Source organism: Dunckerocampus dactyliophorus, chromosome 20 (genome assembly GCF_027744805.1).
Source record: "Dunckerocampus dactyliophorus isolate RoL2022-P2 chromosome 20, RoL_Ddac_1.1, whole genome shotgun sequence".
Taxonomy (NCBI): Eukaryota; Metazoa; Chordata; class Actinopteri; order Syngnathiformes; family Syngnathidae; genus Dunckerocampus; species Dunckerocampus dactyliophorus.
This window is the reverse complement of record NC_072838.1, coordinates 15,051,393-15,074,940: the sequence shown is the minus strand read 5'-3', so window position 1 is coordinate 15,074,940 and position 23,548 is coordinate 15,051,393. Positions and strand designations below refer to the sequence as shown.

General features: G+C 39.6%; 1 protein-coding gene across 7 annotated transcripts in view; it reads right to left on the bottom strand.

The window, feature by feature from the left end:
• Nucleotides 1-3,617: 3,617 nt before the first annotated feature.
• Nucleotides 3,618-23,548, bottom strand: part of trappc9 (trafficking protein particle complex subunit 9) — a 131,322-nt gene continuing 111,391 nt past the window's right edge. The window contains exons 23-25 of one of the 7 annotated variants that reach the window (XR_008567105.1): nt 7,888-8,111; nt 5,576-6,155; nt 3,621-5,441 (exon numbers count right to left, since the gene is read on the bottom strand). Coding sequence is in view for 6 of the 7 variants with exons in the window: in XM_054762972.1 (XP_054618947.1) it covers nt 5,976-6,155; nt 7,888-8,111 (404 nt within the window). In the remaining variant the exon portion in view is untranslated. Of the gene's footprint in view, nt 6,156-7,887; nt 8,112-9,856; nt 10,055-10,095; nt 10,430-23,548 lie in introns of those variants that run through there. The other 6 variants (XM_054762972.1, XM_054762971.1, XM_054762974.1 and 3 more) reach the window with 6 other exon arrangements.

The following is a 23,548-nucleotide window of genomic DNA, read 5'->3' as shown; positions in this document are numbered from 1 at the left end:
TCAAAGTAACTAGGAGGTATGAAAGTCAGACGTATCGTCTTTGGAGGTATAGGGTTAAGTAAAAAGGTAAACAGTTGGATGGCACAGGGTACTTGGGATTGAAACCCAGTTAGGGTGAATGAATGGCTGAGTACGGCAACATTTATTGTGTTATCTTTTTTGCTTCTCTAACATTAGTGGCCCCCACAGTCTGCCCCACTGAAGGTACCAAATGCACCGCCCACCACTGGTGTATTGTAATATTGTAAACAGCTCTCAGTATGATGCCGAATTACAAGCATAACCATAATAATTAACATACTATAAATGCACACCTCTATGACAATATCACTCAAAACTGTGCATTATTATCTTTAAATAGGACCAATTTTCTAAGCAGTTCCTGAATGAAATCTCATGATATTGTGCCAAACTGTGTGTTCTGATTGGTTCTTGGCTATAACACCACCACCCAAAGAGTGTGCACATGCATCCATTGTGAAAGTAATGCGACAAACTGTACCTGTACATGAGTGTGTGTCGGAATCCGTTGCAACATGACAAATGACGACCCCTACAGAATCAACAAAGACACCATCATCACATTTCTAACACGCTTTTGATCAACATTAAAGCAATAAAAATACAGATCAGTTTACGACATCATAAAGCCATATTAAAAACTGGTATGACATGTGTTACTTTACATGTAAAATAAATAAAAAATTAAAATCGACCAGTCCCCCCCTCTCCAACCAAGTGCGTTCAACCCAAATTAAACTCAACATTTCATGTCCAGGCAAGTGCAGACCACCCACAGAACTCCTAATGCATTTGTGGAGAGATGCTTCGCAGGAGGAAGAAAAAGTTTAATTATGGCAAGCGCTTAGCCTCGTCTCCATGGCGATGGCTTGGAATGAAGTTACAGTATATGATTGTCTCCATTTATCACACACGAGGAGTTATTTGTGGTGCGATCTAACCTGATTTACTGGGTCACGTCAAATCTCGCTCAATCTTCACAAATATTGTCAGGATTCATGTGGGACGGGGCAACATTCCTAAACAAAAATAGATTTAAGTTCAAGACACACACAAAAATACTTTTCTGCTTAATAGGGTGAGCTTTTTTGGTATGAAATCTTACCAAATACTTCCATAAAAATTATTTTTGTAACAGTTGCTCTCAAAAATACATTTTAAAACAAAAGCATGTCAGTTTGCTGTTAAATAAAAGTGACATTTTTGCCTGAAATCCTACTAAATTGCTACAAATATTGTCAGTACATGTTGTGAGGCAATCAAGTGATGTCAGTGCATCTTCACGTCATCCACAAACCTAAAAAAAACCATTTTTAAATCAGCAGAAACATTTTATCTTTAATAAAAACCAATAATATGTAACATTTCTACTAATTGCACTTTTTTGTATGAAGTCCTGCAATTATTTTCTACTAATTAAATAATTAGAAATACATTTTTACATAAAAAAAAAAAAAAAAATCAAACACACACAAAAAAAATTCAATTCCATTTTCTTCCTCTTATCCGGCAGTCTCAGTAGGGAAGTCCAGACTTCCCCGTCTCCAGCCACCTCTTCCAGTTCCACTGGGAGGACACCAGGATGTTCCCAGGCCAGCTGTGAAGCATAATCCCTCCAGCGTGTCCTAGGTCTTACCCAGGGCCTCCTCCCTGCTGGGCATGCCCAGAACAATTGCTCTTCTGCAGAGGAACACAAAGTATCCACTCTGTAAAACACGGTGGGACCTCCAAATGAGGAACATGACCAAAATTGGACGCAAAAGTCACACAACACGGTCATCATGCATGATGTCACGCCATAGTGAGCTTTTTTTTCCCCAAATATCTCAACTTCAGTGTACTTTTTTGTCTGCTAATATCATGACTTTCTTCCCGTGGTATTATAATGTTTCTCCCCAATGGACTCTGTCTCTGTCTCTGTCTCCACCCAGTCACTGTCGTCGTGTCCCTGGGGCAAAGGAAACTTGACCCACCTTGCTCCTGCAGCCAAAACCAGCTCCAAATTGTAACGCTCCGCGTACCCAGCTGGCAAGGCCGAGAGGGGGGCCATGTTGAACGGGCAGCACATGGTCTCCATAAAACCTGCCCGTGCTTGTGTCCTGCCTCGAGGTGCTACCGTTGTCTCTCGAGACAGAAGGACGCCGACTACTATCTCCCCAATCTAATCTTGTTGCTGTTTGTTTCTCATATCATACGAAAACATCTTTTTTTCTTTAATATTTCAACATCGTGCATCCAAAATAGCTTCTTTCCCCATCATATTATGACTTTCCCCCCCCCAGAGGATTACAACTGTGACTTTATTCTTGTTAAAATTACCGCTTTTTTCCATTTTTTAAAAAAAAATGAACAAATATTTCAAATGTCTTTCTTTCTCCTAATATCACTTTATTCCCATGTCCACTTTAATTTAGGAACGTTATAACTTTTCCCCCAACATCATTTTACAAAAAAATGCTTCTCATGTTAAACTTGAAAAATGTTTTTTCTATTTTCAATTTTATTCTCATAAAATGACAGCTCCCCCCCTTTCAGCTTTATTCACCTAATATAACATTTTCCAGAACCTAATTTTCTAGGTTTGGTTTTGTTTGTTTCTCTCAATAGGCCCGAGTCGCTTCATCATTTCTTGTGTCCAACCGAGTAGCTTGATCATTAAAATTCAAAGACATTTGAGCATTGAGTGTGTTTCAACAAGAGAGAAACGTGATCAAATGTTCATACCTCTCTGAGAAGTGTATGGTGAGGGGCTTTACAGCCTTAGAACACATAGAATTGTAAAAAAAATATAGCTGGCTATGTTGCGGATTTCACTTATTGCGGGCCATTTTGGGAACCTATCCCCCGCAATAAACGAGGGAACACTCTAACAGCACTTAACTTTTTTACGCTTGTTTGGCTGCTAAAATTGTAAAATGTTACCGTACTTAAAACATGACATATCAGGTTAATCATGGACTAATTCAATTTCTATGACTTCCAGTGCGGAACGTTACTTACAACATCGCATGTAGTCAAGAAAGGTGCTACAATAATAAAACAATTTGATGCAGGAACAGACTTAATTCCATTCCTATTACTTCCTATGAAGAAAAATGTCACTAAAGCTTTACATGTACAGGTAATAAGCATGCTGTTTGACCCTGGAACAGACTAATCCCATTTCTGTTCCTTCCTATGGTAAAAAAACTGGAACTAAACATTCTTCCTGTGTAATGAGAGGGGAAAAAAAAGACATTTGGAGAGTGTCTTAGCGTTTTACAGCATATGAGGTGATTTTTTATTTATTTTATTTTTTTTACAAGTGCTAGCTTTCTCCGAGAAGGTTGCATCTCACGGCCCTCATTAGCGGATGGAGTTTGTACAGTCGTCATGGCGACGGCCAGTTATCATTACAGGATCTATGTATGGAACTTTGCCCCCCCACAAGATAAGACACATTTTTCCGATATTTGCGTTGTTGTAGCGCACGCCGAGAGGCATTATGCAAGCACACAGAGTATATAGCATACATCATTCCACGCACATATGGACAGTCAATATGCAGAGGATAAGCAGTGGATGGGGACTCCTCAGCTCTCACACTCAATAATCCAAGCGCTGTGTGGCATCATTTACATATCAAGGTGCAAGGTGAGACTTCATGAATGGACGTGACTTAGAACTAGAAAAGCACAGAAAAGAAAAAGCGGGGTTTAATTGGACTCCGGCCCTCCTATGCACGTTCATTTGCATGAATGTTTTCATGTGGAGGCGCGCTGCAGCGTGTTCAGTAGAGCTCCGGGATGTCATTGCTATTAAGTAAAAGACATTTGCTCTCCAACAGCTCTTTTTAACACGCTCCTCCTATTACTAGTGCAACCAAAGAGCGCCTTTTCTACTTCTGCCAATCACACCACAGAGGAAAAGATGCAAAAGGGGGGAATTTTCCGCATGAGAACTAAGCGATGCAGCGCTCACCTGATCGGACAGAGAGCCATGTGGTGAAAAAAGCTGCTTTTTTTTTACTACGTAAATGAGCTTTTCTGAGAAATACATGTTTACAGGTATATAATACCAAAGACGTTTCTGTTAGTGTGTCACTTCCTGCTCCTGCCAACTTTCCCTGCCCTTATCCTGCAGGGCATGCTACCTAGCAAAACAAATGAATTAAAAAAACAATGAAACGAAAAACGTAATCAAAGCAAACGTGTGTGACTTCCTGTTGCTGTCAACTCTCCTTGTCCTTTCTCTGCAGTGTGAGGCATAACCAGTTGAACTTTGGGGACAAATAAATTCTGCCTAGCAACAAAAAAATATGGGGAGGAAAATTCATTTAAAGATTAAAGACAAAATATAGGAGGTATAGGGACAACGTATGTTATTGTTTCAGCCTTTCATCCACACGCAAACAGCGTTCTGGGTGCCCTGAAACGGTGTTTTTTGTTTGTTTTTTTTAAAACAGAGAAAATCTGAAAACCCTGGCTTGTTGTTTCCGTGTAGACATGGCGTCAGCAACCCGTTGCGGTCACGTGACCAGAAACGAGCTTTGACGGCAAGCCAACACAATGCTGTATCTGAATATTTCGACTGACATGACTCACCCCAGTCGACAGTCTCCTCATATTTTGTTGTCTTAGACTCCAAAATGACTCGCAGAAGTAATTCTGCTTCTCATACGTCTAGATGAGCCTTGGAAAGCACGACGACCGACTTATGCACATGCGTTCTATCTTCTTCTACGGTTTGGTGTGTCACGTGGTTCCGTCTGCATGCCTGCTTACAGCGCCACACGAAGGTGTGCCTTGTGCATTACATTGTTTTCACCCAGTGATGCAACTGTTTACAAATCCGATATGTGTGGATGCCAATTTTTTTCAACCCGCCAAACCCCCTAAGCATAAGTGTGTAACTTCCTGTTGCTGTCTTTTTTAAAAGCGTACCGGCCATTTTAGACGACACAGAATATTGTGTTCTAAGGTGATATAAATGTAGAACCTATCAAAAGAACAATTAGACTGTCGTCTTTCATCAGAAAAAAAAAGTTTGTTTCTACCTTTTTCCGTTCCTTAGTAATCAGCAGTAGAACAAAGGTAAGTTTCAGGAAAATATCAGTTCCCAACTGGAAAAGGAAGAAAAGCAGCTTTTTGTGAAAAGGTACATTTCAAGCAGAACTTTCACTTTGACACTTTGCTAGCATACACAGAGTGCACAAGAGTGTAGCGTAGTAGAAATTAAATGAGTAGATTGTAATATCTCAAAACTCTCGCCTCGTCTTGTGACACCCTATTGAAAAGGCTTTTTGGCCTTCTGTGTCTTGATAAAGGGGACCCACACGGGCATCATGTAGACATGAAGTGAATGGATTACCATCCATTTTCTATGCTGCAGTTCATTTTCTCGTGTTTTTCTTCATAACGCCATCTTCTCCAGCAATGTTTCTGTAAAATAGAAACATCAAGGACGGCATCATGGAATCCGTCAACTTCCCAGTGCATTAAAATGTACCCACAATGACTCAATAATGCTGGAAAAGGGTGCAAATGCTCGGTAATGCTCACATTTCCACACTTACATGTGAAAGAACGGTGTGTCCAAATCCCCTCCGTGTGCCTCTTTGCTGCTGCAACAAGATGTAACACCTTGGGGAGCTTGTGCACTATCCCATCCTACTCCTGCCAAGTGAAGAGATCATACACTGTCCAGACACAACATTAGGTACACCTGCACGACACAAAAGCCGATGACAACAGAAGACTGTTGGTGATGATTTTTTTTTTTTTTTTTTAATTTTTATTTACAACATTTAAATGTCACATAATGAGTCATATTATCTGTATTTCAGTAGGGACGGAAATAACTTACATGCTTATCGTGGGCATCCGCGCTATGGACTAAATGTAGCTCGGCAGGTTAGTTGCCTAGCTACTATTGTTAAAAAGACATTTACATGATTAACAGTAAACTAAGCCCCTTCAGGCTGCAGCCTGTAGAAGAGTGTCCAGTGTTCTGATGTGGACGCTGGGCAGAGTGAACCAAGCCAAGGGCAGCTCTCGTCCAGCGCTGTCGTCTTGAAACTTGATATTAAGGTAGAAATCTCCGGTGTACAGGAAGAGCAGCGCGCCCGTGCAGACCGAGTTGTCTTTGGGTTTGACCTGCGCATGCAAAGAGAGCAGTAGAGGATCATTAGCACCGACTCTTTTCAAGGTCTACACTTGGTAGCCCACAGAAAACGACTGGAAACTTTGTTTAGCTTTGATTTCTGTTTGACTTTTTGCAGAACCTTCAGGCAAATGGCACCCGTGTTGATTCACATTTCAAAATCCCCAATAACGCACCATCACCATCAGATAAGTCAAGGATGTCATTTATAAAACTGAATTCATTGAGTGAATGAAAGGGTCAAGGGTGCGTTACACTTACAGTTGTCCCTTGTTTATTGCGGTTAACTGGTTCCAGGCGCGACCGCGATAAGTGAAGTTTTTGAAGCTATCTTCTAAATACTGTTCTGAACATTAATAGAGCCCTCTAGACATGAAATAACACCCCTATAGTCACCTTTACATTTCTATTAGCCAATATAGTAGATACAATCCGAGAAAATAAGACATATTAGACACAAATAAGAAAACAGTCTCACAGGTTAGCAGTTCCCTGTTGTTTTTGTCTGGACAGCATACTTCCTGCGGTGGCTATTGTCTCATCAATGTACTGGCTTTAAATGGCTTGACACTCGTACTGCCCAACATAGTAGACGTAATAAGAGTAAATAACCAATTTAAGGCATTAATAAAACTCCTGCTCATGTGTGTTACAGTAAATGCGTTCCTTAGGGGACCTTGGTGGGCGGACAGCAAGTGATGTCGGAGGTCCAGAGTTGAGTTTTAGCTCGTCGTGTGCCATGGCCCCAACAGTAGTCCGTGTTATTATTATGATTATTTATTTCTATACTGCCTGTTGTGAGATAATTTAAACCTGAAATAAACGCCTGTTCTGGCAATCACGTCTGGTGCTTGTCTCACCAAACAGTTACAGCTAGTGGCCAATGTAGCATACTACATTGGCAATTAGAATGCTTCTCCTGCCTTGTATTTTTAACTTAGTTCATTTAGTTATTTCATTTAGGCATTTTTTTGCTTGAAAATGCTGAATTTAGGCCAAGAGTAAATACAATTTGCTTAAATATAATTTTTTAAAAACTATTATTAATGAATTATTATTAATTAATTAATTTAGGAAAAAACGCAATAGAGTGGGGGCGCAATGTAGCGAGGCGACTGTGTAAGAATACTGAAAATGTAACAATTTTACCACAGTTTGACCCTGGAACAGATTAAAGCTTAATGCACTGTTTCCTGTGGGGAAAATGTATTCTAAATACAAACATACGCATGGAGCCAAAGAGCATCTGGGTTCCCTTAAAGATGCTGAATTTAGGCCAAGAGTAAATACAATTTGCTTAAATATAATTTTTTAAAAACTATTATTAATGAATTATTATTAATTAATTAATTTAGGAAAAAACGCAATAGAGTGGGGGCGCAATGTAGCGAGGCGACTGTGTAAGAATACTGAAAATGTAACAATTTTACCACAGTTTGACCCTGGAACAGATTAAAGCTAAATGCACTGTTTCCTGTGGGGAAAATGTATTCTAAATACAAACATACGCATGGAGCCAAAGAGCATCTGGGTTCCCTTAAAGATGCTAAATGTCTCCATTTAGTAGTATTTGATGCCGAAAGTAATGCATTGATATTAGTAGAAAATTAACATATTAATGCCTTGAAATGATGGAAAAATAAAGCATTTTAGCAGAGCGTGAGCATTCGTGTATGTGCCAGGATTGACGGTAATGATGGAGTGTCAATAGTGTGCAGTAGTGACCGTGTCGATGCAGAAGGTGTTGGACCCGATGAAAGTCACGGCCTCGCCCAGGTCGTAGTTCTGAACCCCGTTCTGGTAGTCCTGATAGGGCACCACGGTCAGCGCCAGGGGCCCCACCGAGTTCTTGCTCAAGTTGGTCAGCTTGATCTCCAAGGACACGGCGTCGCCCACTCGGCAGTCGGCCATCACGTCACAGTCGCACGGCTTCCCGTTGACCAACACGTCTGCGGGAGACAAGCAAAAGAATCATGTCAATTGTGTGTTTTGAAGGCAGAGGCAAAATGTGTGCAGTGCTAGGCTGTAACCAGCAGAGGCGCTGTGGCTTCTGTCTTAACTAGTCTGCTGATTGATTAGTTTTATTATGTGGCACTAAAAAAAGAAACAACACAAACATTCTGTTGAATTAATTTTATTTTTCTCAAACCATTGGTCAGTTTTAAGGGTAACTTTGCCAGGGTTTGTTGTTTTATTTTGGGGGGAAATCAGATGTTTTTAGGACAAAAACAGCGCAAAAAATATATTTCAACACCCAGTAATGTGTCTGGTGTTGAAAAGGTTTGATGTGCTTACAGTGGGAAAAGTTATATATTAAATTTCATACTAAAAGACTCTCATGAGCAGGTCTGTTTTGTGATGTAGTGGTAAAAAGTGTAAGTTCAAGGGGATGCTCATGTGTTTCATCCGGTTTCTTATTACTTTGTGGCTAACAAGTAACTAAGTACTTTTAAGCCTGTTACGCAAAATTAAAGTAATGATGTGTGACGATCTGTGCATCCAACAACACCGCAGCTGTGCTTCGCTTTTGACGTGATAGTGGTCCCGTGTTGTCGCTTGCGGGAAAAGACGCATTGTTGCCCAGAGCGCTTCCAAGTCATGGGCGGGGAAACTTGGTTTGAGGGCAGTCTCATGTAAACTAGCCTGATTGTTACAACCCAAACCGGGGCAAATTTGAGCAGCTTCTTGTGAGACATTACTTGCTTGTGTAATTTCACACTTGATGGTTGACCAATCACCTAAATATGTGGGTCCAGCCTCGCATGATATGAGCCTACTTGGCTGAGATGCAGAGGGCAACACCGCGATCTGATTTGAACAAGTGAACCCCCCCCCTCACACACACACACACACACACACACGCACACCAAGACACACGCATGGCAAATGTCACACGCTTTGTGGTGTCACGCCCGCGGCTGTGATAAACACTGTGAGTCACAGCAGCTGACGACGTGTGACAAGCTGATGAAAGAGCTGAGCTGTGTTTGGGAGGGAAGATACAGTAGACTGATATTGGGCTGATGCTTGTGCGTTGTGAGTGGCGGGGGGCACGACCAATACTGCACGGTCACGGGAGAAGAAGTCCCCACAGGGACAGGGACACTAAATGCCGTTTCGTGGTTCCGAACACGCTCCCATCCACCATCCATATAATCTTCTGCTCATCCAAGGTGGGGTCTCGGGGATGGCTGCCTAAGACCAGAAGCCCAGACTTCCCTCTCCTCGGCTGCTTCATCCAGCGGCGGATCCTGAGGCATTCCCAGACCAGTTGAGAGACATGGTCTCTCAAATGTGTCCTGGGTCCTCCTCGAGGCCGTGCCCCAGGGAGGCGTCCCGAACCACCTCATCTGGATCCTCTCAATGCGGCAGAGCAACGGCTCTACTCTGAGTTTCTCCTGGATGACAATGCTTCTCATTTTATCTTTATCACTTTGGCTGCTCGTACCAGCGGTCTAATCGGTCACTACCCAAAGCTCGTGACCCATACATTAAAAAAAAACAACCTTCTTTTAGGTCCTTATAGTAAGAATACGAGCAGCACAAGAATGCAGTACGTGCCTTGTGCTGGGTGGATGAATACATTGTGTACCTGCTCAGCCACACTGAGGAACTTACTTACTTTTTTCATCATTATGTCTCCCAAGCAGCAGTGCACCAAAGAAAAGGAAAGCCATCACCAATGGAAGTCAAAATGGACATCATACAAAGCTCAGAGAAAAGAGACACACCCAATAACATTGGCCGCTCTTTTGGTCCCAACTGCTATGAAGATTACTGAATGCTAATGAATGCTAGAGGGGTCATGGATTCTGTGCGCTGCTACCAGGAGATCTGGGGAGGTTATCCTTCCAGACTAGCCTGGGGCAACATTTTTAGAAGGCAGAAAGGCCTGCAAGACAACCACAGGGATGATGCACTGGCATTAGTAGAATGCAAACATATTATGGGGCTACTTGGAAATGTTTTATTTGAATGATATGACCTTATATAAAACAAATATGTGTAGACTTAATCTCCAGTGCCTTAAAGGTTTATTCTAAACAGCCCAGTTCAGAGCAGCCTGTTTTAAAGGGCTACTATGAATTTTCTTGAATGTAAAACCTTTCAAATTGCAGACTATCCCAACAATGGGGAGTAATAGGCGTATTCCTGTTGCATCAAATTTGCCAAAACAAATATGTCTACACTTACTGGGACTTTCTTTCCAAGTAAGTTTGTCTGCTCTGTTCGGTTTTGTTGTGGCTGTTAGTCACGATTCAATCATCTGTATAAACACACGAAAAATACTGTCAATGACAACGCAATATTTTTTCCGGAAAAAGACTAAAAATAATTTTATTAACTTTTGTTTAAAAAAAACAAAAAACAATGGCGCTTTCATCAGGTTTCTTACCATTTAAAAACCTACTAAGTAAAATGCAATCAAAATGAAAGCAAATGGAGGGAGAAATATGGCAATAGAAAGATGGTCTAACAGGATCAACAGGTGGCTCCACCATTTCTTTATCGCCACATGCTCATAAATGCATTCAGAGGAATTGATTTGTTTATTAATCAACCTTCTGGCGCTAACAGGAGGCTACAGCAGCAACAAGGTGTTATGTAACAGACGCTCGGATCGCGTGCAGCCTCCGGCCAGATGCTGCGGTCTGCAGAGTTGAAGCGCTCGCTGTTGCTGCTGCTGTTGTTGCTGCTGCTGCAGAAGTCGCCACAGCAACCGTGTGGCGGACAAGACGGGGTGGGGGGGGGGCAGCACGAGACGACGCCTCACTCGTTGTATAAAAACTACTGATTAAACTGAGCAAAAAAATGAGTGTGTTGAAAATTGGGTTACAGTGGGGAAAAAATGTATGACATTTTTATTACACTTTTGGAAGAGAACACAAAATACAAGAATGAAATGAAACACTAACAAAACTAAAAGTTTGCTGATGTTGTTTTGGCGGTGGTTCGACCGGCAGCAGGCTGTTTTGTTTTTTGAATAAAGAAAATGTTTATCAACCCCCTCGTCGTCATCGGGGACCTCAGGGGTGTCCAAAGTGTTTGGTTTGGTTTGGTTTAGTTTATTTGAACATGAAGGTTACAATGGAATACATCTCGTGAAACATTTTTTGACAGTTCCACATGTCCAAAAGGAGTAGGAAGAAGCAAAGCTTATTTAATCCTACCCCCCATCCATTCTACATCTAGTACAGTACATGTAGTTCACTTCCTGGATTCCATGTCATGTTTTCAGTGATAGTCAGGATAACACATAATAGATAACGGTGAGATAACCGTCCCCCCAAAAAAAGAGAGAACATTCATAATAATGATAATATGATGACAATACTAAATAATAAATAAATAAATAAGAACAAAGCTTTTTTTTTTTTTTTTTTTTAAACACAACAAAGAAAATTATAAAAAAAAAAAAAATAAATAAATAAATAGAAATAAATAAATAACAAATAAAATTTAATTAAATAAATAAAAAATAAAATAAAATAAAATAAAATAGAAAATAAAAAAATAAATAAATAAAATAAAATAACAAACCTGACAGAACAATCAGGACTCTTCTGCCTTGTATTTGGCAAACATCAACTGCTTGTATTGTTTTTTGAATTTGCTCATCTCTGTACATTGTTTGAGTTCTTTACTCAATCCGTTCCATAATTTAATTCCACACACGGAAATGCTATGGGTTTTCAGCGTTGTTCTCGCATATAAATGTTTTAGGTTTAATTTTCCTCTAAGATCATATTTCTCCTCTCTGATTGAGAAATACTTGATTAGATTTTTGGGTAACGAGTTATTATTAACTTTATACATTATTCTAGCGGTTTGAAAGTGTACTAAATCTGCGAATTTTAATATCTGTGATTTTAAAAATAAAGGGTTTGTATGTTCTCTATACTTGGCATTATGAATTATCCTCACAGATCTTTTTTGCAGTACAGTGAGTGAGTGAAGATTACTTTTGTAGTTATTTCCCCATATCTCCACACAATACGTTAGATATGGAAATACTAAGGAACAGTACAGAGTGTGGAGTGATTTTTGATCAAGAAGATATTTTGCTTTATTCAATATAGAGATATTTCTCGCCACCTTTTGCTGTATATATTTAATATGAGATTTCCAACTCATTTTTTCATCTATTATAACCCCAAGGAATTTATATTCTTCCACTTTTTCAATATCCGTTCCATTAATTTGTATTTGGTCGTACGTGTCCTTTCTACTATTACCAAATAGCATTATTTTAGTTTTACTTAAATTCAGAGATAATCTATTCATGTCAAACCATGACTTTAATATGACCATTTCATCCTTGACCTTTTTAATGAGTTCTTGTGTGCTTTCACCAGAACAGAAAGCAGTGGTATCATCGGCGAATAAGACCAATTTTAAGTTGTTAGTTACTTTGCAAATGTCGTTAATGTACAAGTTAAACAGTTTTGGTCCCAGTATGGACCCCTGTGGTACTCCACACGTATTGTGTAGACTCCCAGATGTATATTCTCCTAGCTTTACAAATTGTTTCCTCTTTGCTAGGTAGCTTTTAACCCAATTTAAGACTAAACCTCTAATTCCGTACCTTTCTAATTTTGAAATTAAAATAGTGTGATTAATTGTATCGAAGGCTTTTGTCAGATCCATGAATACTGCAGCTGCGCATCTTCTGTTGTCTATGGCAGTAGTGATTTCCTCCGTGATTTCCATCAGTGCCATAGAAGTTGAAATGTTGGCTCTGTAACCATATTGACTACTTGCCAATAATTCATTCTTATTAATAAATTTGTCCAACCTATTATTAAATAGCTTCTCCACAATTTTCGAGAACTGTGGTAACAAGGAAACTGGTCGATAATTTGTAAATTGGTGTTTGTCTCCTTTTTTGAAAATTGGAACCACCTTGGCTGTTTTCATTTTGCTTGGAAATATTCCAGTCTGAAATGATAAGTTACTAATATATGTTAACGGGTCTGCGATCTCATTGATGACCCTTTTAATTGTTTCCATTTCGATTCCATGACAATCAGTTGATGTTTTTGCCTTAAAATGTTTAACAATGTCAGTGATCTCCTTTTTGGTTACAGCAGTGAGAAACATAGAATTAAGATTCCTATCAATAATATCAATCCCTTCATCAATTGTGTCTTGTTTTGGAATTTCCTCTTCCAGTTTTTGTCCAATATTTACAAAATATTCATTTAACATTTCAGCTACCGCATTCATGTCATTCCTGTAAGTGTTTCCAACCATGAAATAGGGAGGATAGTCTGCTTTCTTAACGTTGTTCTTTATAATACTATTTAAGATGCCCCAAGTTGCTCTCATGTTATTTTTGTTCTTATTTAGTACGTGACTATAATATTCCCTCTTACAGACTCTCAAGATAGTTGTCAACTTGTTTTTGTATGTCTTATACTTTTGTTCTGCTTCTTTAGTCTGTTGAATGATAAATGTCCTGTATAATGTGTTCTTCTTCTTACAGGCGTTTTTTAGTCCTTTTGTCATCCATGGCTGCTGGTTTTTCTTTTGCTTCTTGGGCTTTTCTTGCCAGGGGCAGTTCTTATCGTAGAGCTCCATATAAGTACCAAGGAAGCTGTCATATGCCTCGTCCACATCTGTTGCACTGTAGACACTCTCCCAACTTTGTTCTTCTAGACCTATCTTGAAGGCACGGATGTTGTCCTCTGTACGCAATCTTTGAAAAGTCTTTTTTGCCTCCGCCTGTTTTTTCTTATAATGTTCATTGTAGATTGTAAACACTGGAAGATGATCACTGATGTCACTAATTAGCAGGCCACTGATGGTGTTGTTATCAAAGTCATTGGTGAATATATTATCGATGAGGGTGGCACAGTGGTCTGTTATTCTACTTGGTCTAATGATTTTAGGATATAAACTCAAGCTATACATTGTATCTATAAAGTCATCTGTTTCCTTGCACTTGTGTGAGTTCAAGAGGTCAATATTGAAGTCTCCACATATGAAAATAGTTTTCTGACCTATGTCTGTAAACGTTGTCTTAATCCAATCCTCAAACATTCCAATCTTTGACTTTGGAGTTCTGTACACACAACTTATTAACACATTTTTGCTTTTTTCTTTACAGATTTCAATTGTTATACATTCTAAAATGTTATCAATGACAAATGACATATTCTTTACCATTTTGTAGTTCAAATGTTTGTCCACGTATAAGGCCACACCTCCTCCATTTGCATTGTTCCTGTTTGCACACGTCATTTCATATCCTTCCAGCTCGAAGTCCATTCCTTTGTTAGCATTAATCCAAGTTTCTGAGATTGCTATAACTTTGAAAGGTTCTTTGAATTGATTCAAATATTGTTTAATATTAGTAAAGTTTGCGTTCAAGCTTCTGCTGTTTATGTGTATGATGGATAACTTGTCGTCGTTGATGAAACTGTTGTTGTATTGCTCCTCCGTATAATAACGGCAGTCGTTTGTAATGTGAGAGAAAAAATTTGAGTCTGGATCAATGTCTTTTTCCATATCCAATTGTTTGTGATCTGTAAAGTGAAAAGTGTCCAATTGTAGATCTTCTTGTAGCATATTAAAGCTGTTTTCCTCCATGTTGGGAGACCTCAATATCTTTCTAGGTCCTTGATGTCTTTGACAGCAAGAACTCTGGCCTCTGGTCCTCCATTTGCTTTGATGAAGATTTTGCAGTTTGCACTCCATGTTCCTTGAATCTTTCCTTGCTTCCTCAGATCACGTGCTTTCTTCGCAATCTCAGCGTTGCGCTTGGTCAGGTGGTCATTCATGTAGACATTTGTTCCTTTCAGCTTCTTTCCCTGTTTCAGCAGGGCAACCTTGTATTTCCTGTTGGTGAATTTGACGATGATGACGGGTGTAGTGCGGTTCCTCCCATACAGTGGGATGCAAGTATCAATAGATTGGATGTCTACATCCACCTCCTTCGATTGCAAAAAATCAACAACTTGTTGCTCTGTTGAGGCGACATCCCTTTCGTCTGGTTCTTCAGTATTCGCCACTGCTCTGGCATAGGACCTTGGTTTAATTCGAAGTCCCGTCACGACCACGTCATTCATTCGTGTGTTCTGATCCATATCATCTATGGTGTTTTTCAGCTTCTCAATGATTTTATCCTTTTCTTCACGTTCTTTTTTGAGAGTGGCTCCCAGTGCATCATAACTTTCCTGTAATTTTTTATTCTCCACTCTCAGACCTTGCATTTCTCTTTGTATGGCGTTGGTAGTCTCTATCAAACTGTAAATTAGTTGATGCAGGGAGTTGGAATTCTCCACAAGTTGCTGCATCTGTTTTCCATAATCCTCCATGGTTTTCGCCATAGTATACTCACTCTTTTCCATTGAACTTCTTTCTTGCTTGTTTGCGCGGTGTTTAACCTTCTGCAAGGCTGTCGCTGTTGCTTTGTCTATATTTCCACTCAGGTGTGTCAACTGGTTAACTGTGTCATCCTTGTAAGGTCTCGGCGGCGGTTGTGGTAATAGGTGAGCACCTCCAGTTGTCTCAGGAATCTGTTCAACATCCGTATATATGACTGAATCTGGAGTACTTCGACCAGAACTACTAGAGCCACCGCTTGTTGCGCTTCTTCTCCCTCGAGCCTTTGACATTGTTACTGTTGCTAGGTAACGCCGTCAGTTAGCCGTTGACTTGTGGTGCAATGCCTTCGGTGAATAATCTTCGTTATAACGGCGAGTTTATCTCTCACCAGTATCTCACCAAAGTCCCACCAGTCCTCGTGGGCCGAAAAAGCTGCACAGGAAAACTCCAAATGTTATCCTGTTATTGAAATCAGGCTTCAAACCGCGGCTAGCATGATAGCTTGCTTGTAACGGCTGTCGGCTCCACCTGATTGTCTCTTTTGGTGAGTTTAGTCCACTCGCGGGTCCAAGTTGAGGCAGAAGTCTCAGCACTCACTTGCAGAGTTGTAATCACAAGTTGTGATCACGAACTGTATTCACCAAGGTCGCAAAAGTTTAAAACTCCGGTAATAGTGGACGGAGCTTTTCCGTGAGCGTCCTTTCCGTACAACAGGAAGTGACGGCCCAGGAGCCGACGGTGTGGCCGACGGCACATTCTAAAAACATAATGAAACATTAAAACAAAAAAAAATAATAATAATAAAAAAAAAACCAGCAAAAATGGAAAAATCGGCAGTAATTTTGCAAGCATAAAGTCAAAATAATAAGAGAAAAACATGAAAATGTCATTTTAAGAGAATAATGTAATATCATGCGTTGAAATATTAGGGAAAAACGGTATTTTTTTAAAACATCGTAATATTATGAAAACCCCAAAAAAGCAATGAATAAAGTTAAACTGGGGTAAAAGTTATCATATTACGAGAATAAAGTAAAAATATTGCATTAAAGCCATAATTACGAGAGAAAAAAATTACATGAGCTAAAATAGTTGGAAAATTTAAAAAAAAAACAGCAGAAATTTAAAAAAAAACTGCTGTAATATTATGAGAATAAAGTCAAAATATTAAGAGAAAAGCGTTGTAATGTAACGAGAAAAAAAGTCTTGATTTTACGAGAATAAACTTAAAATAATGTCATTTTAGTGGCATGGAGTTGGAATATTAAAGAAAAACATGTTTACAAAAAAAGTCATAATAATATCTGATGTAATATTGTGAGAACCATACCAAGCAAAATAAAGGTGTGATTTCTGGAAAATTAAGTTGGGGAAAAAGTCCTAATATTATGGGAATAAAGTCATAATATTATAAGAAGAAAATTTACAAAGATTGTTTAAGAAGAAAGTTGAAATATTTGGGGAAAAAAAGGCAGGCAAAAATGGGGGACAAAAAAAGAGCAAAGATTGAAGTTCATACAAAAAATGGGCTTATATCACTGGCCCTCGCATCCTTCCATATGCTGTTATCAACATAACAGAGGAGCACCTCTACTAATACGAACACTGAAATGGTCATAGAATTCCAATTACACGTCTGGTTATCACAGATGAGATATTAGCTTCCGAATTTCCATTATAACGGCACAGTAGATGGGTTTTAAGAAAAGAAGGCACCATTATTGCATGTTCTGCCCCATCTAGGAGTCACTGCAGGAGAAAAATCAATGCCTATCAGATTTGAATCACAAACACAGGTTCAGATACCTCCCAAAGACCACGAACGATGGGCTTTTGTGTTTACGCCACAAAGCGCCCACGGATGTCAAGGGAGTACAGCGTGATCCACTTGCTTGAAGTCAGCGCTGTCTACTTACGGTGTGATAAAGTATACTAAGTTTATCCAAGTGGCTGTCCGATATAAAATCAAAGCTTCAGTTTGAGAGGATGCTGTTTTCTGAGCACTTGGGCTTCAATTGTCCAATAATCCGGAAGGGAAATGTGTAGCTTAAAATGCAACACAAAGAAAGAACAGCACCGGAAAATATGTTCCTTATTCCCGAGTCTGAAGGTACGCTTCCGTCCAGGTGGTCAGAAGACGCGAGTTCATGCGAATCACATGAATTTGGAAAATAATTTGGGTTATCTCCCTCTCTGCAGATAGCACCGAGCAGTGAAGCGTGGAAAAAAACAGCTGCCACATAAATATGATCTGACAACAAAGTGTTTATTTGCGCAAAACTACAATAGCGACATGCACTTTTATCTATCGGTTCAGCTCATGCCCATATAATATAACGATTATCATATGAACGCAGATCTGATTGCCTTATCGAGCCCTAAAGTACACAGAGAATCTAATGAGTTTTCCCCCAAAAGAAGTCAAGCGGTGATCATTTTTGTGACTTTACTGTCACTTCTTGTGAACGCCGCAGATAAAAAATGTAATTATAAAGTCATGCTGATGGTGTGTATTGATTCTGGCAGGAGATATAGTCAATAAAGACAAAGTAACGCAAAAATGTGTAAGGCTTTAATGCTGTGAAGTCTTTTCATTAGCTTCTTTCATACAGACCTGTCCGTATCCTGCAAAAGTGCCGTAAACAGGAGATGCAGCATTTGTCCACCTTTGTCTTTTACACAGAATAGCAAAGCGAGATATTGCTAACGGTGCATGCTTTCACACAGCCGTAAGTCATCCCGCAATCAGACCGGCATTGCGGCATTACCTTTCTCACGGGTGCTGTCCCGCCTCTGTTAGTGCTGCGATACTCGGAATATTTGCTGAACGACTTTGTCAACCCTGTTGGGTGTTCTGGTGCCTTCTGTACAGAACAACTACCAGGAAAAAAATGTAGGGAAAAATGATGTGTCTGTCAGAACGTCAACATGAAAAATGGTGGAACAATGTTGGATTTTACAGGCTGTGTAAAAGGGGCTATTGAGCTAGCTTAGCTGCTTCAATGGCAACCAATGCAATGAAGTTTGCTAAGACTATCCTAAAGCGAGGTAATCACATCATGTGTCAGTCACATGATGTGCATAAAAGGTGCTACTGAGCTAGCTGCTTCAAAAGCAACCAATGCAATGAAGCTTGTTAGCCCGTCCCCAAACCCAAATAAAAACAAGGTTTTTGGCATAAAATATAACCATAAAAATCCTGTGAGTTAGTTGCATGATATTTTTGTGTTATTTTTCAGAACAACATCAAATGTGGGCTTTTACAGACTGTGTAAAAAGGGGCCATTGAGCTAACATAGCTACTTCAAAGGCTACCATTGCAATAAAGCTCGCTATTACCGTACCCAAACCCAAATGCATAGAAGGTTTGTAGCGTAAAATACAACCATAGAACTCCTGCGAGTTAGTTGAATGACGTTTTTGTGTTATTTTTCAGAACAACATCAAATATGGGCTTTTACAGATCATGTAAAAAGGGGCTATTAAGAAGCTAGCTAAGGTACTTCAAAGGCTACCAATGCAATAAAGCTCGCTATTACTTTCCCCAAACCCGAATAAATAGAAGGTTTCTGGCGTAAAACAACTACAGAGGTCCTGTAAGTTATTCGCATAATGTGTTTATGTCATTTTTCAGAACAGCGACACGGAAAAAGGTCTTGGCTTTTACAGGCTGTGTAAAAGAGGCTATTGAGCTAGCTCACTGTAGCTGCTTTAAAGGCAACTGATGCAATGCAGACCTCTACCGTCCCCAAACTGGTTTCTGGCATAAAAAACGTAATATAAATGCAAGAATGAATCTGAAACAATGGAAGAGCTTAAAAATGGCAAAACATGGCAAATTGATGTAGCTGGAACACGGTACTGTTATGTTTTTCATGCTGTTGCCTACAAAAATGTGGCAATAAGACATCCGATATCATGCAGGATGAGGCAAGTATCAACAGATGCAGGAACGCTTTGTATTCCATAAGGTACGGCTCAAAAGAAAAGGCGTGTGTGAGAAGAGGCCACGATTGTTTTGACTCATCTCGCGAAAAATCAAAGTCATTAGCGAGCCTCCCCCGAGAGTTCCACCATAGTGAGGTCGAAACATCAACCAGGCTGCTGTCATGTGCCCAACTACACGTTTTACTCCCTTCTTGCCTGCCTCATTACTCGGCTCTGCTCGCCTGCCTCCTCGCTTAATATGTTGCCACCCTAATTATGCAAATGAATCGACTTCCGATAACCTTAGGCGTGGCGGCGGTGGAATTCCTTTTGTCCAAACGTATTTATTTATGTTGTTCTGCTGACATGTGAGTCTTTGCTTAATGGGCCAGAATTAGCTGTTTACATGATTAGCTTTCATTACGCTGATAAGAGTCACAGCATCATTGTTTGGAAAGCTGAAAGACGAGCTGTAACACTAATGCTATTGTGCATTTTATCTCGTGTCATTATGATGATGATGATTCCGCTCCTTTCTACTGCGCTTAATGGCGGCTTCTGTGCTTCATGGATCTCAGCTCAATCAAAGGAACAACTTTACGATTTATTCGTGACATGCATGCTTTTACTTTTCTCAGCCCCGCCACATATCGGATGGGAACTATTGGACTTTTCCAGCTCGAAGATCAAAGGTATTCACAAAATTGTGGTACGAGTACCACTGGTGTGACTCAGGAACACGTGAGACTTCTTTTAAATAAAAATAAAATGATTGTTGCAACTGCTGTTGTTGTCTCTCTCTGTATTGTCCCCCCTCTCGTCCCCGCACGCCCCCGTCTGTCTTCTTTTCGCTCCTTCCCTGTCCCCTCCTGCTACGGCCCGGCCGCTCCAAATTTGCGTCAAATAAAATCCATGGAACAGGAGAAGAGTATCTTACACTTTTCCCTGGCAGAGAAAATCTGTTTAATCTGACAACTAATTACCTGTGAGTCCAAGCCACACACAGGTGGTCATCGGGTTCCTATGGTTATCCCTGTGGTTGTCCTGCTCTCTTAAAATATTGTCCCAGGCTGGTCTGGAAGTCTGCTCCTCCCAGATATCATTGTCACAGCGCACCGAATCCATGACCCCTCCAGCACTGAATCATTTTTATCCTTCACTCATTCAATACCAAAGTGTATTTATATGTCTTTTATGGGTTTTTTTGCACGAGAGGCAAAAATGAGGAGATGACGCAACTGCAGAGTAAAAGATGTCACTTTTAAAGCAGTTTTAAAGGGATAGTTTGGATTTTTGTGTGAAAGTGCGGGCATTCACACATATTTCTCCACGATTTTTTAACTTATTCTGTTTTTTTGTCCGCTAAGTCCTCCTACATTTTTCAACCGATTCACACCATTCAAGCATCAAATTGTTCAGCTCGTTCGGGAATCCTATGCGACCGTTTCAGTTTTTCAAAGAATTCTCCGATTTTTCAAAAATCCAAAAATTCCACAGAGTTTTCCCCACTGAAAACGAAAGCAACCCTTTTTTTGTATTGCTTATGTAATATTATATTTGACATATTTTAGATGTTATATTTGAGCTGTCACAAAATAAAAAAAAATTGTGTCAAAGTGAAAGTTATGCTTGAAATGTATCTTTTTGCAAAAAGCTGTTTTTCTCCCTTTTTTAGTTGGGAACTGATATTTTCCTATGTTCCTATATTTTACCTATGTTCTACTGATTACCAAAGAACGGAAAAAGGTAAAAAACGACTTTTTTTCCTCGATAAAAGACGGGAGTGTCTAATCTTTCTTTTGGTAGGTTCCATGTTTATATCGCCATGGAACACAATATTCTGTGTGACTTGAAAGATCAGCCAAAATGGTGTAAAATGGTTGGGAGTGAAGGGGCTGTCTTTTAAAAAATGGCAGGGATTGGTTGCGACGGTTGTTTGAGACCAAAAGAGCAGCCAATATCGGTGGGCGTTTGTCCTCTCTCCGAGCTTTTCATGCTGTTCATTTTCACTTCCAGGGTGATGGCTTTCCTTTTATCTGCCGCACGGCCACTTGGGAACCATAATGAAGTGCAAAAAGAGAACTAATAAGCGATGTTGTGCTCGAGGCGCACATTGCATTCTGTAACTCGTTCCAGCGAGTCTTGTGTTTACGGCAAATTTAGTCTATAATTAATTATAGGAGCGCGTTTGTAACCACAAAATGTCGGACATCGTAAACCAAGGACCACCTGTACTCACAGCTAAAGTGTGATAGTAATGTTGCGAAGCATAAAAACACAAAAAAATGTGGGAAGATCATAGAAAGTGTCCAATTAAAAAAAAAAAAAAAATTCTGCTCACACGCATTAGATGGAATACTTACTAGATATATGTGGATTGCTATGATATGTTGTGATATAACAAACAAGTATTTTAGTCCTCAGTTCATTGTGGAAAAAAACATTTTTTTCTATTTTATGTATTGAGTTGTGCTAAATGAGCACATTTCCAATAAAAAGCAGATATCACATGTGGTTATCAGACAAAGAAATCATTTTTACTTTGGTTTGGATACAAAATAACACTTGGAGATTCAACAGCGAAGATATGCATCTGGAACGTTATGTTTTTTCTTCAGTCAAAGCAACCGAACACGTTGCTGCTAAACCTTTACGCATGTTGTCTGCATGACTATCAGCTTACTTTAAAGGCAGGCGAGCCGCTTCTGCTCAAATTCTACGGTTCTCTACGCGTCTCCAGCGAGCAAGCCATCATGTGGGAGGCTGAAAGCAGCAAAATTGCTCCTGATGACGCAGATGAAGGGGGGTTGACATGAAGAGGATTTCCCAGGCATTAGCTAAAGGCTTGAAGGAAGCAAAGTCATTTTCTCATGTTTGGGAAAAAAAAAAAAGCACACCACAAAGCTGAGAGTATTCACCCACTCACAACCTGCTGTGGAATGGTGCTCCTGTTGTTGTTGTTGTTGTTGTTGTATGTGAGAATAACACTTTGGGGGTTACTTTATGTGGCCATTATGTTAAAGCTAAATTAATCCGACAGATGACGGCGTTGCCTAGCAGGTATTAAAATATTAAAAAAAGCTCAGCTATTTTAAAAAACTCAAATGTTCAAAAGTTCAAATGACCAAAAGCGTCATCTTCCAAAAAACTATCGCACAATTTTCGTGGTTTTGAAACTGACTTTTTCATAACGTGATAGGCCTTGAAACCGGTAACCGGCTCATGCCTAATTGACCTGCATCTTAGCATCATTGGTTGTGCTATTTTTATCTATAAGGTGAATAAATGTGGGATAAAAACATGGAATTTTCAAAAGTATACAATGGGACCTTTTTAGTCATGAGGAACGAACGTGTCACTTTTTGTTTAGCGCTGCCATTTTAGGCTCATTTAAGAAACAGAGATGGTCATTTTACAATGTTTTAACAATGAAAATCCTCTGGAAAAGTCGACCAAAATTCATACAGTACAACCAAAATGGCTTGGAAAAAAAAAAAAAAAATGTTGCTTCGATGTTTTAACCAAAGACGTAGTTATATGTTTTTATAATCCCAAATGCCCGATCCCAACAACGTATTTATACGTCTTTTACGTTATTTTGCAACTCACCAATAATGCATTTCACTTCAGAGCAATTTTAAACCATAAAAACGGCCACAAGGTGGCAGAAGTGCATTTGATAAGAGCTCGGCAGACATCATGTGAAGGAAAAAAAATCACACGTGACAGGAAGGAGGAAGCGAGAGAGCGTGGAGGAGTGTAGCTTGCAGAAGGTTATGCATTGTAGGGAAATTTTAATGCGTGCACACGCACACGCGTGCACACACATAGTTCAGTTCCAAATGTGAAGACAGTAAATGTAATTCGTTTTTTGGTGTTACGGTTATAAATCAATTGTTTTTTTGATCTAAAGCAACCCCTTTTTGTGTTGTTTATGTTGGTATAGTTGTTCAGATATTTGAACGGTAGAAACCAGCTTTTTTTTTTCCTGATGAAAGATGGGAGTCTAATCTTTCTTTTGGTAGGTTCCATGTTTATATTGACATAGAACACAATATTCTGTGTGCTTGAAAGATCAGTCAAAGTCGTCTAAAATGGCCGGTAATGAAGGGGTTGTTTTTTGGAATAT